This window comes from Eptatretus burgeri, chromosome 10 (genome assembly GCF_056783735.1).
Source record: "Eptatretus burgeri isolate ZD-2024b chromosome 10, Ebu_testis_v1, whole genome shotgun sequence".
Classification (NCBI taxonomy): domain Eukaryota; kingdom Metazoa; phylum Chordata; class Myxini; order Myxiniformes; family Myxinidae; genus Eptatretus; species Eptatretus burgeri.
In genome coordinates, this window is record NC_140970.1 from 39,647,372 (window position 1) to 39,663,943 (window position 16,572).

At 40.5% G+C, this 16,572-nt stretch overlaps 1 protein-coding gene and 1 long non-coding RNA gene across 8 annotated transcripts in view; one reads left to right on the forward strand and one right to left on the reverse strand.

Annotated features, from left to right (window-relative positions):
- The window catches only part of LOC147018372 (GATA-binding factor 2-like), an 89,768-nt gene that overhangs the window by 68,724 nt on the left and 4,472 nt on the right, over window positions 1–16,572 (forward strand). For 6 of the 7 annotated variants that reach the window (XM_085897951.1, XM_085897955.1, XM_085897954.1 and 3 more), the window contains exons 3-6: window positions 3,506–3,829; window positions 10,297–10,545; window positions 10,769–10,917; window positions 14,978–15,103. In XM_085897951.1, coding sequence (XP_085754077.1) covers window positions 3,506–3,829; window positions 10,297–10,545; window positions 10,769–10,917; window positions 14,978–15,103 — 848 coding nt within the window. The remainder of the gene's footprint in view (window positions 1–3,505; window positions 3,830–10,296; window positions 10,546–10,768; window positions 10,918–14,977; window positions 15,104–16,572) is intronic. The other variant, XM_085897958.1, reaches the window with a different exon arrangement.
- On the reverse strand, window positions 1,851–14,184 carry LOC147018374 (uncharacterized). The gene is made up of 3 exons (XR_015062352.1): window positions 13,748–14,184; window positions 4,215–4,312; window positions 1,851–3,056 (listed from the first exon to the last, which is right to left on the reverse strand). It is a non-coding gene; the product is annotated as an uncharacterized LOC147018374 (long non-coding RNA).

Consider the following 16,572-nt stretch of genomic DNA (forward strand, 5'->3'; position numbering starts at 1 on the left):
GGTAGAGCGCATACCTCTGCCAGGCTGAACAGTTTACGTTTTGTATCCAACTTATAGGCTGGATCTGGATCCGGACCTGAACTAAAATCTGACCGGCTTGTTCTTGTTACCAAATCATCCACCAAGTTTCGTCTGAATCCGTCCACAACGTTTTGACATATCGTGCTCACAGACAAACAGACAGACAGACAGACAGACAAACAGGGGTGAACACATAACCTCTATCCACCTTAGATGGCAGAGGTGATGAAGGTTAAAAAAAATTAATAAATAACACACAAACAGTATATCAGGTTTTTTTTTTTCAGTAATTATTTTGCTGAATACAAATATAATGTGTTGGCACATGATTTACTCAACTATGATTTTAAACAAAGGATTTGTCTTGAGACATAAGACGTGTTAAACAAAGGAGAGAGAGAGGAAGATGGGGTGGAGCTATCAGGCAAGAGAGAGCAACTCCAATTTCAGAGTCTCTTATAGGCTTAAGTCCTGAGCAACAGAACAACAGTGAGTTCAAGAAAGGGAGAGAGAAAGAGAGCAAGGTTCATCTCACAGTACACAGTGTGTGATCTTGGAGCTGTGCTTAAAGTAGGTTGGTGACTGTACCAGGTTCACAGGGGCAAGGAGATCTCTGTACAACCCTCATTGTGCTCAGTCAGCCACTTAATTGCACGTCTAGGTATCCGGACCATGCGCAAGTTGAGGGATGCACCCAGTACCATATTGTTGCCTGAAGCAGGCGACAGACCAGCAGATATCTTTGATCCCGCAGCAAGGATACTCTCCTGAACCACCAATGAGCACAGAATCTCAATCAGTCTGCACCCAGTATAGTATCTCCCAACAAACAACACCAATTCCATACCATGATCGCACAGCCAACCAACCAATCATATCTCTCCTTTTTATCCACAAAGATGGAGTCCAGTATAATATGAGTTCCCTGGCAAGGAACCTTGATACAAGAGGAGGACATTCGGTCCATCAGAGCCTGTGCTATTATTACCAACCTATGATTGTTTGTCCATACTCTATCCTTTTTAATGCTGAGCATTAAGCAAAGAAGCAGCATTTACAATTACCATTTTTAGAGTCTTTGGTATGACTTGGTCAGGGTTCAAACCACCGACTACCCAGACTCAGAGCAGACGCTCGAACTATTAAGCCACCGAGACTGGTTCAGCTTTACTTGCAATATTGAATATTTGTGGAGGGGTAACGATGAAAAATACTCTCCTCAGTCAATCTTTTAATACATTCTCATTAATGATGACTGAAATAGCTTCAAGTCATTTCCCCAAGACACCATCTGTGTAACCACTTGATTTCCCAATCAGACTTACTTCAACTAGCATCCACAAAAAAAAAATATATATATATATATATATATATATATATATATATATATATATATATATATCTCTCTCTGTCTCTCTCTCTCTCTCTCTCTCTCTCTCTCTCTCTCTCTCTCTCTGTCTCTCTCTCTCTCTCTCTCTCTCTCTCTCTCTCTCTCTCTCTCTCTCTCTCTCTCTCTCTCTCTCTCTCATATTATCGGCTAAAGAAAAGACGTATCTGTCATCCTGGTGGTGGCTTAGCGGTTAGGGTGGTGGCTTGGGATCCTAGGGTCCGAAGTTCAACCCCCCCCCATCCGTTGAATTAACACCAGGGAGTTGACTCAGCCTGTCATCCTTTCGAGGTCGGTGAAATGATTACCAGTGTAGCAACCAAAAGGTCCACACGAAGGGAAGGGGTATCGACGGATTGATTAAATCTGGTGTTGGTGTGGTGCAGGCATGATGGGCCAAATGGCCTCCTTCTGCGCCTTAATTCCTTGTAAAAAAATATCCTTCTATAATTCCTTGTATTCCACAGTGCAATACAGCAAAACCATTTCAAAATGAATAAACATTCCTAAATTTGAGCTTCATCAGAACACAATGTATGCTCTATAATGCTGCACTCCTAGCTCATACCAAAAATTGTAAGAGGGTACTCAACAAGTAAAACAACGTTGCTCCTTACAGAATACTACATCCCAACATGTTTGTTTCTAAATACTATCATTTCATTCATCAATAGGTTAATATTGATTTGTGATATCATGGTTTATGCTTCATTTTGTATCTTCATGTTTTGCCGTGGAAACTCTACTTCATACTTCTTACATTGTGGTCAGGGTTCAAACCTGTAATTGTAAATATAATTTAATGTAATTAAGAATGTAATTCAAACCTGTAATCAAACCTCTAAATCATTTCTGATGGTCTCACTACAACAATTTGTTGAAATGCTTCAAACTACATTGTTACATGGTGACCATTAATCATCACCTTTCACAAAACCCCAATACTTGAGAATTGACATTGGCTACCTGCTTGTTAAATAATTGACTTCAAGATACTTATTTTCACCTACCATAAAGATATCAATGGCTACATGGCCAGCACACCTTGCTGAACTTGTTTTAGGTATAATAGTTACCTCAGTTTGCACAGCAGCTCTTCTAATGGTCCTGTGCACAAGGATGTAGACAGTTGAATACCAAGCCTCTTCCAAATGTGCACTCTGACTCTGGAATTCAGATCCTCCACACATCCCTCTCACATCTCAATCAATGATATTTATTTTGCACCTGACTTGTTTTTCTGTATCTATCTGAACTCATTTGTTCCTAATTGTTCCCTTTTGTTGTGCGAGAGCACTTTAAGATAATTTTAAAGGAAAGTGCTTTAAAAGAACCAATTTTTAGTAATAACTATTATTGTCAGTGCGGACTTCTTCTTTGCATTTGATGACTTGGTGATATTTCATATTTGGTGTTATGTTATGAACCAATGCCACTGATGTTTAAAACAAACAAAAAATGCTCGACTTGGTAAATGGTCATACAATGTGAAATCAAAAAGTTTTCCACCTGACCATGAAACAAAATTCAGCAAAGGGTTTCCCGCCAGTGTGACACATTCTTCCTTGAGATGGATGATTTTCCTGATGCCATTTTTGAAGAGACTCAAAATTTCATCTGTGAATTGCTGGAGGGTTTTCAGGAAACGCTGAACAAAAAAAAAAAAACAGATTAGGTTCAGTTTCTTTAATTCAGTGCAATTACAATAATTGATATCATTCAATCTAAAGTCACAGATAATTTCCATCCCATTTATTTCAAGAGCCATCCTTTTTTAAGTTCTCCCCTCCTCCCACAAATTACCTGGTAACCAACAGGCAGGCTCCTTGAGATTTTTTTTCCACCACTTATCAAAACACCTATACACCACCCTTTCCTGAGGGCATGCACCAACATAACCACTGCCTCCCCTCCCTCCAACACCCAACAAACAACCTTGAGGCCATCCCCTCTCCCTCTTCCCTCCCTTGTTCATTCTGTCATTCTTCCTCTAAAAAATGGAAAACTAAAACTCCACAACTTTTACTAAATTTTAATAAAGTTTGATGAAATATCGGTAATTTAAAGTAAGACTAACATGTCTCTTACTTTTTCCAGAATCATCACTGAATGAAATGTCACAAAAGCTGTACACTGCTCGGCTCGCCGGAGCCCAAATGTCCTGCCAAAGTCTTCTCCCAAACGCTGGCCTGCCTTGGCTGGACACAGCCAAACCCATCTCAGCCCATCACCACCCAACTTCCACACCCTCAGTGTGGCAAGTCAATCCATTTGCTCGGCCTCCTTTGCACTCAGGAGCTTCGACATACAACGGCACCCCCCAATCTGCACCCCCTTATCCTTTGGCACCGACCCCGACTCATCCGCACTTCTTCAACTTCGGTGCATTGACACCACCTCTGAAAGACGGTTGGTGTTTTTGTAAGCATTTTACTTTGCAAAGCATATTTCCATGCAGCACAGCACTCTTCTGCACAAGACTTTCATGTTTTGTTTTTCATAGTTACGTGTCAATGTAGCTTCCTAGTTATGGAAAAGTAGAAGAGAAAATACAACAAAATATCAACTATGATCTCAAAGTTTCAAGTTGATTTTAAATAAAGCTCTTATTTCAGTGTTTGTTGCTGTAACAAATATTTTTAAAGATTTCAAAACTCACGAAAGAGATAAGAGACTCAACATATCGACATACTGGTAAAGCAAGAATTTCTGTACCATGCACCACTTAACACAACCACCTACAAATCTAGCTTCTATTGTCTATATAAATGATGAATCTTTAAGAAGAGTGCACAGATTCACTTACTTAGGAAGCACTGTAAGAGACACAGCATCGATGGAGATGGAGGTAAAGAATCGCATCCAAGCTGCCTCTGTTGCCTTTGGACCATTAGGAAACAGAGCCTGGGCACAACAGCATGGAATTGAGGGTTCTAACGAGTGCAAGCTATACCGAACTCTTGTCCATACTACCCTGCTCTATTCTGCTGAAAAGTACACTTTATATACAGTAGAAGGCACATTAATATCCCTAATAGTATACAATCAAGACAATTGAGGAGAATATTGAACAAGTGGCAGGATAAAGTCTTCAATGTTGAAGACTTAAAGCATGCCAACATGCCCAGTGTTGAAACACTTCTCATTTCTTCACTGCCCCGCTGCGCAGGCGACGTTGTCAGATTGGACGACAATAGATACCCCAAAATAGCGAGCACCTCCATGAGCCTCGACACTGTATACAAAAAAAAATTGCCTTGTATGGTATGTTTAAAGAAGGTACTCGGCATGTGGGGCAACAAAAACTGCAATATGTTTTGAAATGCCATCTCAAAGCCTCAGATATCAGTATTGATAATTGAGAAGAGCTTGTTCAAGATCAGTCAATGTGGAAATGCAACGTGAGAGCTGGAATGAAGACTGCGGAAGCAAACGGGGAATGACAGCCTATCATAAAGATGGATAAAAGACATAACCCTCCTCCTGTGTGTGGCTTTCACTGCTGCAGTCAGTGAAGAATAACTGTCTGGGACACAGTGGGACTGATGTCACACGTCTGCCACAAGCACCAGGATGTTTCCCATCAGTCCTAGTCGACGTCGATGGACAGCCAATGTTGACAGCAAGGTCGTGGTTACCAGACACACATGAAAGAAACAGAAACGGCAAGGCTGGAAAGAGTTGAACAAGGTATGTATGACAAAAGCAAACAATAGTGAGGAGCATATCTTCAAAAATACGATAAAGAATAACAGGATTGGATGAACAAAGGGAAGTGATTTCAAATTCAGCAGAATCCTGTAACAATGCAACCGATTGTTGAGCTTAGAGCTGCGTTGGTGATGAGAGAGCATGTTGGTTAAATAATGTCTCAAGTTCTCTCTGCTGTGTTTCTATCTTCAGGCCCCTTGAGGTTGCATGTGCAGAGCACATAGCAGACATGCAAAATCAGATGAAAATGGTCGAAGCTTTTCAGCTACCTGTTCAAAAAAATGTATTCTCATCGGAAAAATCCCAGTAAAATAGGTGATGCAATTGAGTACAGGTATGAAGATTATGGATGACTGGTAAGAGGCCATCTCCACATTATATGTGTGAAAATAGCAAAGTTTTTGATCCACCTACCCCTCTAAATATGTTCCAAATGCACCCTTTCTTTCTTCCCTAACTTTTATCTCTTAATCTCGTTCACCTTTACTCTCCGAATGATACAAGATCAAGATTCATGGAAGAGTGAGTTCACAGAAGTAAAAAGGGCAACAAAGTGTCAATTGAGCAACAGTTGTACAAAATAAACAAGAGCGTGAATGAACAGAGAGAGAGAGAGAAGGGAAGGAAACGTATTAACCTGTGAGGAAGAAGAATAGGTTAGGTCTGTTAAATGTGGGTAGAAAAGATCGTGGGTATGGATGGGGGGGGGGACATGGTGGTGCACTGCCTACTAGAAGTCCTGGAAGAAAATGTAGGATTGAACAACCACAGGGAGGCCATTGAACAAAGAGTTACCCTCCACCCTCCCATCTCCATCTCTCTTTTATCATTTCCCTATATCTCTCTTTTTATCAATTATTTTTCTCAATTTAACAACTGCCACCCTTCCCCCTCGACATATATATATATATATATATATATATATATATATATATATATATATATATATATATCTTATAGATAGCCCCGAATTAGGCCATACGTATAGAGTGGCCTGAAGGTCGATTTACCCCTGCTAAATTTCTCACACCTCCCTCCCTCCATTCCCCTCCGCCCTCCCCCACCATGGTATGTGGCAACACTGACTTGGAAGAATGATAGAGTGCATACAGATACAATGACTGATTAATTAGTATAAACTAGCAAGTACAACCCGTCGCTTCACTGACGGGAATATTAACTGGGGAGGAAGAAGAAGAGAGAGAGAGAGATAGAGATAGAGATAGAGATTATTTTTTAGATTTTTTTTTCTTTAAAATCGGTCACAGTTAAATTCTCTAATCACCCCAGCACTAATGTGTGTATATGTTTCTATATATATATATATATATATATATATATATATATATATATATATATATATATATATATATATATATATATATATATATATATATATATATATATATATATATATATATATATATATATATATATATATATAGCCTGGTGTTGGCGCAGTGGTTAGGGCAGCTGCTTGGGATCCAAAAGGTCCTGAGTTCAAGCCCCGTTGGGCCACTGAATTAATACACCAGGGGGTTGACTCAGCCTGTCATCCTTCCGAGGTCGGCGAAATGAGTACCAGTATACTGGGCCGGTGTATACCCCGGTTAGAATAGGTGTACCATATCCCTGTGTCGGAAGAGGCGACCAGGGTTGCGTCAGGAAGGGCATCCGGTGTAAAACATGTGCCAAATCACTATGCGGATCATACGGATGATCCGCTGTGGCGACCCCGAACGGGAGCAGCCGAAAGAAGAAGAAGAAGATATATATATATATATATATATATATATATATATATATATATATATATATATATATATATATATATATATATATATATATATACACACACACTACCAGTCAGAAGTTTTAGAACACCCCCATTTTTCCAGTTTTTACTGAAATTTAAACAGTTCAAGTCCAGTGAATAACCTGAAATGGTACAAAGCTAAGCGGTAAACTGCCAGAGGTTAAAAACCAAAAAGTTTCGGTTACCAAAAACGGAAAAATAATGTAAATTTCGGTGTTGTTAAAAAAGGCCCTTTTCAGGGAACAAGTAATGGGTTCGCTACTGCAGCTGTTCTGCAGCAATGGAAGTAAATTAAGCCTTGAAAGTTGATGCGAACAATTCCTACAAGTGCCCCAACTTTTGTTGATTCTTTACAAACCCTCTGTCTGTAAAAAGCAGTGTTGGAACAGACTGTGTTGCTACACCCTCTGAAGCATTATTTGGACAATATTGCACTCATAATGGCAAGAAAAAGACAATTAACAAAGGAAGACAGACAGAACATTATATCTCTTAAAAGTGTCGGTCTTTCCTTTGGAGAAATTGCAAACGAAACCAAGATGTCAGTGAGTACAGTTTCCAACACCATCAAAATACTGGAGGAAACTCTCACAGGAAGAGGTCTGGCAGACCCAAAGCCACAACACAATCAGAAGACAAGTTTCTGAGAGTCAACAGCTTGCGTGATAGGCGGCTCACAGGACAACAGCTTCAAGCACAGCTTAACACTGGTCGAAGTAAGGAAGTCTCAGTTTCAACTGAGACGAGAAGACTTCGAGCTGCAGGTTTGACAGGTCGAGTGGCAGTAAGAAAGCCATTGCTAAGATGGCAAAATAAGAAAAAGAGGCTTGCCTGGGCCATGAATCACTGCCAGTGGACTACTGAAAATTGGAAGAAGGTCTAATGGACCGATGAATCAAAATTTGAAATCTTTGGTTCATCACGCAGGGTTCTTGAATGCCGTCGAGTAGGTGAAAGGATGGTTCCTCAGTGTGTGACACGAACTATCAAACTTGGAGGAGGAAGCGTGATGATCTGGGGCTCTTTTGCTGGATCCAGAGTCGGCAACTTGCACAGAGTGACTGGCACCCTGAACCAAAAGAGCTATCACAGCATTTTGCAGCACCATGTAATACCCACTAGTCTACATCTAGTTGGTCAGGGGTTCATCCTACAGCAAGATAATGACCCAAAACATATCTTCAGGCTATGTCAGAACTATCTTAGAAGAAAAGAACAAGACGGTACAATTCAAATCATGGAATGGCCAGTACAGTCTCCAGACTTAAACCACATCGAGCTGGTTTGGGATGAACTGGACACAAGGGTGAAAGCAAAGTAACCTACAAGTGCAACACATTTGTGGGAACTTCTGCAACAGTGTTGGGAAGAACTTTCCAAACAATATTTGATTTCCATTGTAGAAAGAATGCCACAAGTAAGTTCGGCTGTTTTCTCTGCCAAAGGTGGTTACTTTGATGAGTCAAAAATTTAGATTAAATTTTGTTCAACAAAACGATTCCATGATTTCCTTTTTATTTGCAATTGTTTATTTGTTCTATGCTTTAATTGTAGAGTGCGTTGAAACATTAAACTGCTTAAATTTCAGTAAAAACTGGAAAAATGGGGGTGTTCTAAAACTTTTGACCAGTCGTGTATATATATATATTGTAATCCAATATGTAAAGTTCTTTCTAACCACTAACTCACTCACTCACTGACTGATAATATGTTTTAGTATATTTTGGCTGGTATATTTTTTATAATGAAAGCAGATCGCACAAAAAGGTGAAAAACAAGCAAACTGCATCCATAATTGCTGAAAAAAAGACCCCTGTCAACTGTATCTCTGAGAAAACATGTTCGGACTGTATCGGAGCGCTGAAATCCCACTGGTAAATTATTTTTGTTGCGCTCTTATGAAGTTCCATTTTCTGCACATTCCTTCATCTTTTCTTCATTCAATATAATCGTCTGAACAGTAGAAAAAGTTAAGTTTTCATGCTATTCTTAAATAAATACTTAGTTATAATAATCACTATATTCTGGTGTGGCTTAGTGGTTAAGGTGGTGGCTTGGGATCCTTGGGGTCCTGAGTTCGAGCGCAGCTGGCTGTTGAGTTAGCATCAGGGGGTTGACTCAGCCTGCCATGCTTTTGAAGGTCGGCAAAATGAGCACCAGTATCCTGGAAATTATCCCTGTAGTGTCGAAGGCGAATAAAGGGTTGGCGTCAGGAAGGGCATCCGGCCGTAAAAACATTGCCACAAGAAAGGGTACCATGATTGGAGCCCACAAAAAGCTGACCCCTGCTCAGAGATAAAGGCTTTCAAATGGTGTGATGATGATGAATAATCACTAATTTTATAAATATATGTGGAAAAATTATGGGCCCAGACCAGGATTTGAACCCAGGTCCTCTGGCAAACCATACAGCAAGTTCCCTGGAAGCAGTGGGGGAAAGAGTGGCATTTCTTTTTGTGGAGCAATTGCATGCTCAGCGAGTTGCACAGATGGCTCAGATGGCAGAGCACTGGGATGGTTTGCCAGAGGACCTGGGTTTGAATCCTGGTCTGGGCCTGTACATTTTTCCACATATGTTTATAATGTTTGTTTCCTGTTCGTTTATATTTGCATTACTATGCCTCATCTGGTGATTAACAGCAGACATGGAATTGTCCCCCCCCCCCCCCCCCGTGGAGGGAAGATCATCTTGTGAACAGGCCCTTGCTGCTCCTATGGTTGGCAGTGAGTGCCCCAGAAGCAGTGGGGGAAAGCGATTGGCATTTCTGTATGCGGAGGAATTGTGTGCTCAGCCAGTCACCCATATAGCTTAGATGGCAAAGCATTGGTATGTTTTGCCTGAGGACCTGCATTCAAATCCTGGTCTGGACCTATAACTTTTTGACATAATTTTTATAATTTTTTTGCCATATTTTTTTCTAATTGACAATTTTTAAGTGACTTTCAGGCCACCCTGCACATTGGAATATTTGCCTCCCCAGATTACACAAAAAAAAATTCACATCATGAAAAGGTCCAAAGGTCTTGGTTGGGATCTTAGGACATTTTACTATTTATTTACATACTTTGTTGTTGATCAAACTGATAACTATTAAATGTTATTCAATCTCAGTGTCGGAAGCCATTTTGTGTTCATGCCGGTTGTCACGTGCTGCCATATTTTATCCTAATTTGCCTTTTCCTGTTTTTTATTCCTAATATTCTATCACATTTCACTTCTGCTGAAAAAAGAAATTCGGAGGGGAACAATTATCATTATTTAATAACTTCACTCTTGTTGTAGCTTCAGTACAGAAAAAAAAACAATGATGCAAACTTTATCTTAAAAGACAGTACACATATTTGCATTTACATCCAACAGGTCTGGAAAAGGATGCTGACTCACTTGGAATCGCTGATGGGCTTAAAGGTGAGGGAATGAGTCCTTCACGATGTCTTCCGACAGCGGCACACCTGCCCATACCGACCTACCCGACATATCTCCCATCGACGCCAGACTATGGGCCTGCTCTATACTCACACCAGCACTCCTACCCACACCCTGGTGGCCTGCTTGCCATCCCCAGTCCCAGCTTTGCTGTGAAAAACAAAGCCAAGAACCGCTATTCTGGTAAAATGCACAATTAAACATTTCATGTTGCCGACAGCAACTTTTATTTATCTCAACACTTTGTGAGCTAATATGAATAAAATGAGGCATCCTTACAATATTGGATTCGATTTGGAACCTGCAGTCACTTACATTGATGTTCTGAGCACTGTGGCAACATAATTCTTCATGATTGATAAATATTTTTAAACACACTGAACCCTTCACTTTGCCTTGCCCCAAGGCGAGGGCAGGGAGTGCGTGAACTGCGGAGCGACTTCAACCCCGCTGTGGCGAAGAGACGGGACTGGGCACTACCTGTGCAATGCCTGCGGCCTGTACCACAAAATGAATGGACATAATAGGCCGCTGATCAAACCAAAACGACGATTAGTGAGTACAGAATCCCGTGAAAGATCTGCCTCTCTGCGTTATCTTGCATTCACGCATACTAAAATTGTTTTGTGGTTTTCGACCATGTACAAGCATGTATAATTGTGAGAGGTTTGTATATTTTTTTGAACTGGAGGGTAGTCAACATACACATGATATGAATTTTACCCAAACATCACACGTCATAGGCAATACATGTTGCTTCCCTGGATTAACACAGAATTGTACTCAATAGCAAGATACAAACAACCACTCTTCCTAAAAATTAACTTCTTGTTCTAAACTACAATGAAAATACATCATCTTGACTGGCTTGCATTGTCAGGTGGTTTACATTATACCAAGGGGGGGAGTGTGAAAAAGTTCCCCCCCGACACAACCATGAAGGAATGGTCCAGCACCAGTGGAATTCAGCACAGATGTTGGCTCTTTTCTCTGTAGCTTCCATCCAATATCACAGATTCTTCCTCGAAGTGGATGAGTTTCTTGATGCCGTTAGAGGAGGACCAAAAAGGATTAGAAAAGTAAATTTTTGAAAAGATAAAATCATTTTGACTCCCCTTTGTTGAGTATTGTGTTGATCAAATGATATCTTCATTTCTTTACCATTCACAGTTCATATTGGGGGGTATCAGGTTTGTTGAGCCAAGAACAGAAGGTGTTTAGACTTTGGGAAAAAATCATAATGTGGTGATTATGTTTAATCCTATATTCGCAACTCACTCCAGGTGAGTTGCGAATATAACTTGCAAGCATTGCTCTTGCACTCCAGGTAACTTGCAAGCATTGCTCTCCAAAAAGGACACCTTGAGATATTTTAACAGGCACAAGGGAGTGCATAAAGAGAAGACAGCAAGCTTAACATTACCTTCAAAATTTCATATAGGTATATATATATATATATATATATATATATATATATATATATATATATGTGTGTGTGTGTGTGTGTGTGTGTGTGTGTGTGTGTGTGTGTGTGTGTGTGAATGTATCTCCCTTTCTGTGGGTCTGTTCCTTATTCACGGCCACATTTTTAAAGGTACAAACTTCATACTCTGGTTGCAGATACAACTTTGTGCGGAAAGTAACATGGACTATGTGGCCGCGGCCTCAGAGGCTGTTTTGAGGCCATAAATTGAGGCCAAAGTGACCAATGCAGCAATTTTTGACAAACACGAATACTAATTGGTCTCATTTTGAAAAGGCCAGATTTTTGTAATGCAACACAATTGACCTTTTTTGTCCATGAAATTGTTTAAATTTCTAGATTAACTTCAACTTTCACTGTCACGGGTCGAATACCATACTTTTGCTTGTTTTCCCCATCACTAGGGACAGGCACTTTTCCTCCAAAGAAATAAGGAAAATTACTTTTTCTTTTACATGTCAGGCTCATTCAAAAACTTGTACACACAACGTGTGCATGATGAGGACATTTTGAATACCATCAGTGTACCTTTACATGAATTACAAGGACATTGATAGACCAATCAATTTAAATCCTTATATGGGATTTAAAGCTGGATGACAACATCATGATTGCCTCTGCTCAGATGTAATGTCACAGGCCAACCCAAACCTGTATTTACCTCCACCACTGAAGGTGAAGGAGGTTATGTTATCACCCCTTTCTGTTTGTTTGTCTGTGTACAGGATACCTCAAAAAATTGCGGGCGGATTCAGATGAAGCTTAGTGGACATGTTGGTTATGTGACATGGAAGAATTGATTCGATTTTGGTGAAGATCCGAATCTGGATTTGGATACGAGAATTATTTATTTTTTAAAGTGATTCTTCTCCATTGAGAGATTGGGTCAAAAACGATATATGGCACGATATTTCCAAAATGTATTGGGCCCGATATGTTCTCATGGATTAGGCATCACGTGGTGGAGGTATGTGCTCTACCGAGTGCCCTTCTAGTTGTACGCACGCTACTTGACTAACGGGCTGATAGGATGGCCGAGAGCAGGGGTCTGCAACCTGCGCCTCTTTAAGGACTTATGTGCACCTCCTGATCCTGATCGATCGACTCCCAATTTTTTCTCATTTTCGATTTTCAGAAAAATCTTTGTGCTCTGAAAGGATAAAATAATACTTCAGAACTTTACCAATGATAAACAGGAAAATACATGAGACTACCGGCGAATTTGGTGAGCACGACTTACACTTTGCGCTCCGTGCATGGTCCACTACGTAGTTATTTCAGCCATCTTGTTGACCACAGTGCAGCCTTAACCACCAGACTCAGTTTAGAATTTGAGCCCCCCTTTCTAAAAAGTTAGTGATTTCCTGATCCTCGCTGAGCAGGTAAGCACGAATCCCAATAATGAAAGGTTAATATCAAAATAACAAACCAGTTGTTGTTTTGTTAACTCCCCCTTCAATAGAGGGTGTGTGTGTGTGTGTGTGTGTGTGTGTGTGTGTGTGTGTGTGTGTGTGTGTGTGTGTGTGTGTGTGTGTGTGTGTGTGTGTGTGTGTGTGGCATCACCACATTTGTGATCTGCCATCTTGGACTACAAGCAAACAACATGAAACAACATGTGTAGTGCATCATTATGTTAACACTTGTTGAAATGGTGATTTTTTTTTTTTGCACTGTGTTTTGTTGCGGTAAGTAACCGTGCCGATAGGGCCGATTGGTTGGCGAATCGTCGACTGCATACAAACAACAATAAAAACATTTCGATAAAGAGCTTTGACTTCAAGTTATGAGGGGCATTCAAGAAGGATTCGGAATGAGTTTCTCACAGTTGTCCAAGAAACAGCAAATTTGTTTTATCTCTAAATATCTTGGTATGTGTGTATGTTACAGAGTGAGCTCACTCACCTTTATGCTGTTTAGTCCAGGTTAGATTCCCACCCCGACTATAAACTGTTCTCTTGGTGCTTCACAGGCAGGGTGTTCAATCGCAGGTTGTGCCGACCCTCAGATGGCTGTTGAGCAAGGTGTCCCGTCTGCTGGCATTATTTGTTTAGTTGGTGTCTTTCACATTAGTTTTTGTCCTTCTTAAAGAGTTTGCAAAGGAGGATAAAGTTTTGGGGCCAGATAAACAACCCAGAGTATTGAAGGAGATTGCAGAGAAGATAATCATCACAGAGAGTGAGAGATGCGGGGGGGTTCGGGAATGAGACTGTCGGGAAGATAGTGGTTAAAAACAACACCATTGTGTAAAGTGTGAGGAAATAGAACATGTAAAAAGTTTGTGAACATCAGTAAACATGTATTGCATTGTAATTCAATGTGCGCGTCTCTTTCCTGTTATTCAGTTATTGAAATAGGGGTTACATGCATTACGATTCTTAAGATGCTCCATTTTTGGGTTGCAGACCCCTGGCTTAGAGGTACACAAACTATCCTTGAAGTTGTCCAGCCTGGGTTGGAATCCCGACCGAGCTATAAACTGTCATCCCGGTGTTTCACAGGCAGGGTGATTCATCAATGTGTGTGCCGTCCCTCGGATGGATGTTAAACTGGGCGTTCTGTCTGCTGACATAGTTGGTGGACATTAAATATCCCACTGTGTCCTTCGCTAAGAGTAGGTGAGCTATCGCCAACACTGAACAAATTCAAAATTCCTGTCCTAACCTCCAAAGGGCATTGCATCAGTGCCACAGCCATGCTCTCAGCCAATGATACTATCCTGCAGCCTTGTGCTGTGTATGATAGAAGAAGACTTGACTAACCCCCCTGCCTCCCCCGCCCCTTTCCTCCCCACATTCGCTACCCTCATTTGGTGCGTCGGTTGTGTATAGAATATCCTTCACTAAACCGAATCCTAAAAGTTCAGTTATATATATATACAAGATTTCCAGCCACTTATTTTCTTGATTGCATCTGCTTTATATTAATTTTTATGACTATTTTCTCCTCCACATTGTTAATTTAAGCAAAAGATTGATGATATCATGTCATCCCCATAAGCTTTAGCTGGTCTGGTCAATGCACTCATATACTACATGGGTTTTTTTTAATGAGTTGTTATCGTTTTATTCAAAGGTTATATGGAAGCAAATTTGTCACCTTGCGAACTGTTGACTTGATGGATGTGTCTTGCAGTCCTCATCTCGACGGGCCGGCACTGTGTGTGCAAATTGCCAAACTACCATCACGACACTTTGGCGACGGAATAACAACGGAGAACCTGTATGCAATGCCTGCGGCCTATACTTCAAGCTGCATAATGTGAGTTGTACAAAATTAATGTCCTCTCTATCATATAACTTAAAACCCGGAGTATGAAAGTTTTGAACCTGTTCGTATAAATTGAAAAATAGCTTTGGTTTATTGATCTCTTTTCTAACTGCTTAAAGTTTTCCTACAGTGACAAAAAAATCACGAGTACGTACATCCTGTGCTGTGTTGTTTACTATTGCCTTCTGTGTAACATCTGGCGTACTAAGACACAATAGCCTGCTCTTTTTAAAATGCATCATAAATCTTTTCCGTACAAAAATGAGTGCTATAGCTGACGGCACAGTGAGCTTAATCTCTCCTTCTGAAGGACAGAATACTGAAAAATGCAATTTCCTGCCTGCAAAGCACCAGGAGATCAGTCTTTTCATATGCCAATCAAACATAGACCAGACAACTCAAAGGATGACCTCTTCGCTATACTATCAGTAGGCTACTAACATGAAGTGACTTCAAATTAGGTCGGCAAATGATACATTTAACACTTTGCTCAGGATAGTTACGAAAATCAAACACGAGGACGTAATTCCGATGATTCTCACCGACTTGTATGTGTACTCGAGCTAATATTGCTCATGCGTGCCTGCCCCTGCCAACTCTTCTAAAATATGTCAATAATATTGGATGATTTTTTTTTTCTTCACGATAAGACTGAGGCTCATGGAAGAGGATGGTTAAGTTGACCGTTGGGGTAGCAAGGCAGAGAGAGCACACAAGAGAGAGCGAGACAGAGACAGAGACAGAGATTTTTAATTCAAAAATAAGGAAAAATCAAAGAACAGTAAGAATGAGCCTTTAAGTAAAAGCCAAAAGTGGTAATTCCTTTTCTGGAATCCTTGACACAACAACTGGTACTTTGAAGACCAGTTATTTTGTTAAAAAAGAAACCATAAGGAACGTCCATTGAATGTTCAGGAAAAAGCTTCTCTTTTGAGATTTACCAGCTAATTATTTGCCCTGTATTATGTCCCGTTATTTTTTTTTTACCTCGTCTGCCAACATTATTTAAATTGCTATCTAATTAGCTTTGATAATCAAAAGAAAGCAAGTGCAATGCGTTGAACCTGCTGGAGGCAAAGTTTCGCAAGCGGCTTGTATGTTCGAGTGAAAGCGCTCTCGGAAAAGCGTTTGCCAGAGGGAGTTTGTCTCGGCCAAGCTGTGCTGCTTTCAAATGGCTTGTAAGTGCGCGATCTCTATCTCGGCGTCCATTTATCTGGGCAGAAACATCGAGTTCTGCTAATGCGCAAATAGCTGATGATGAATTATGAACGGAAATTGTGCTTCTGAATCTACCCGGTTTTTTTTTTTCCATGTACATCTCTAGCTTCGGCTTTGATGATGTCGAGAAGACAGGACTGTGAAAGCATGTTCTCCAAATTGTAGATTAAACTCCCAATGGTACGGGAACTGCCCACCTTCCTCCATTTTTCAATGTGAGTGGGTCAATTGTACCTACTGGC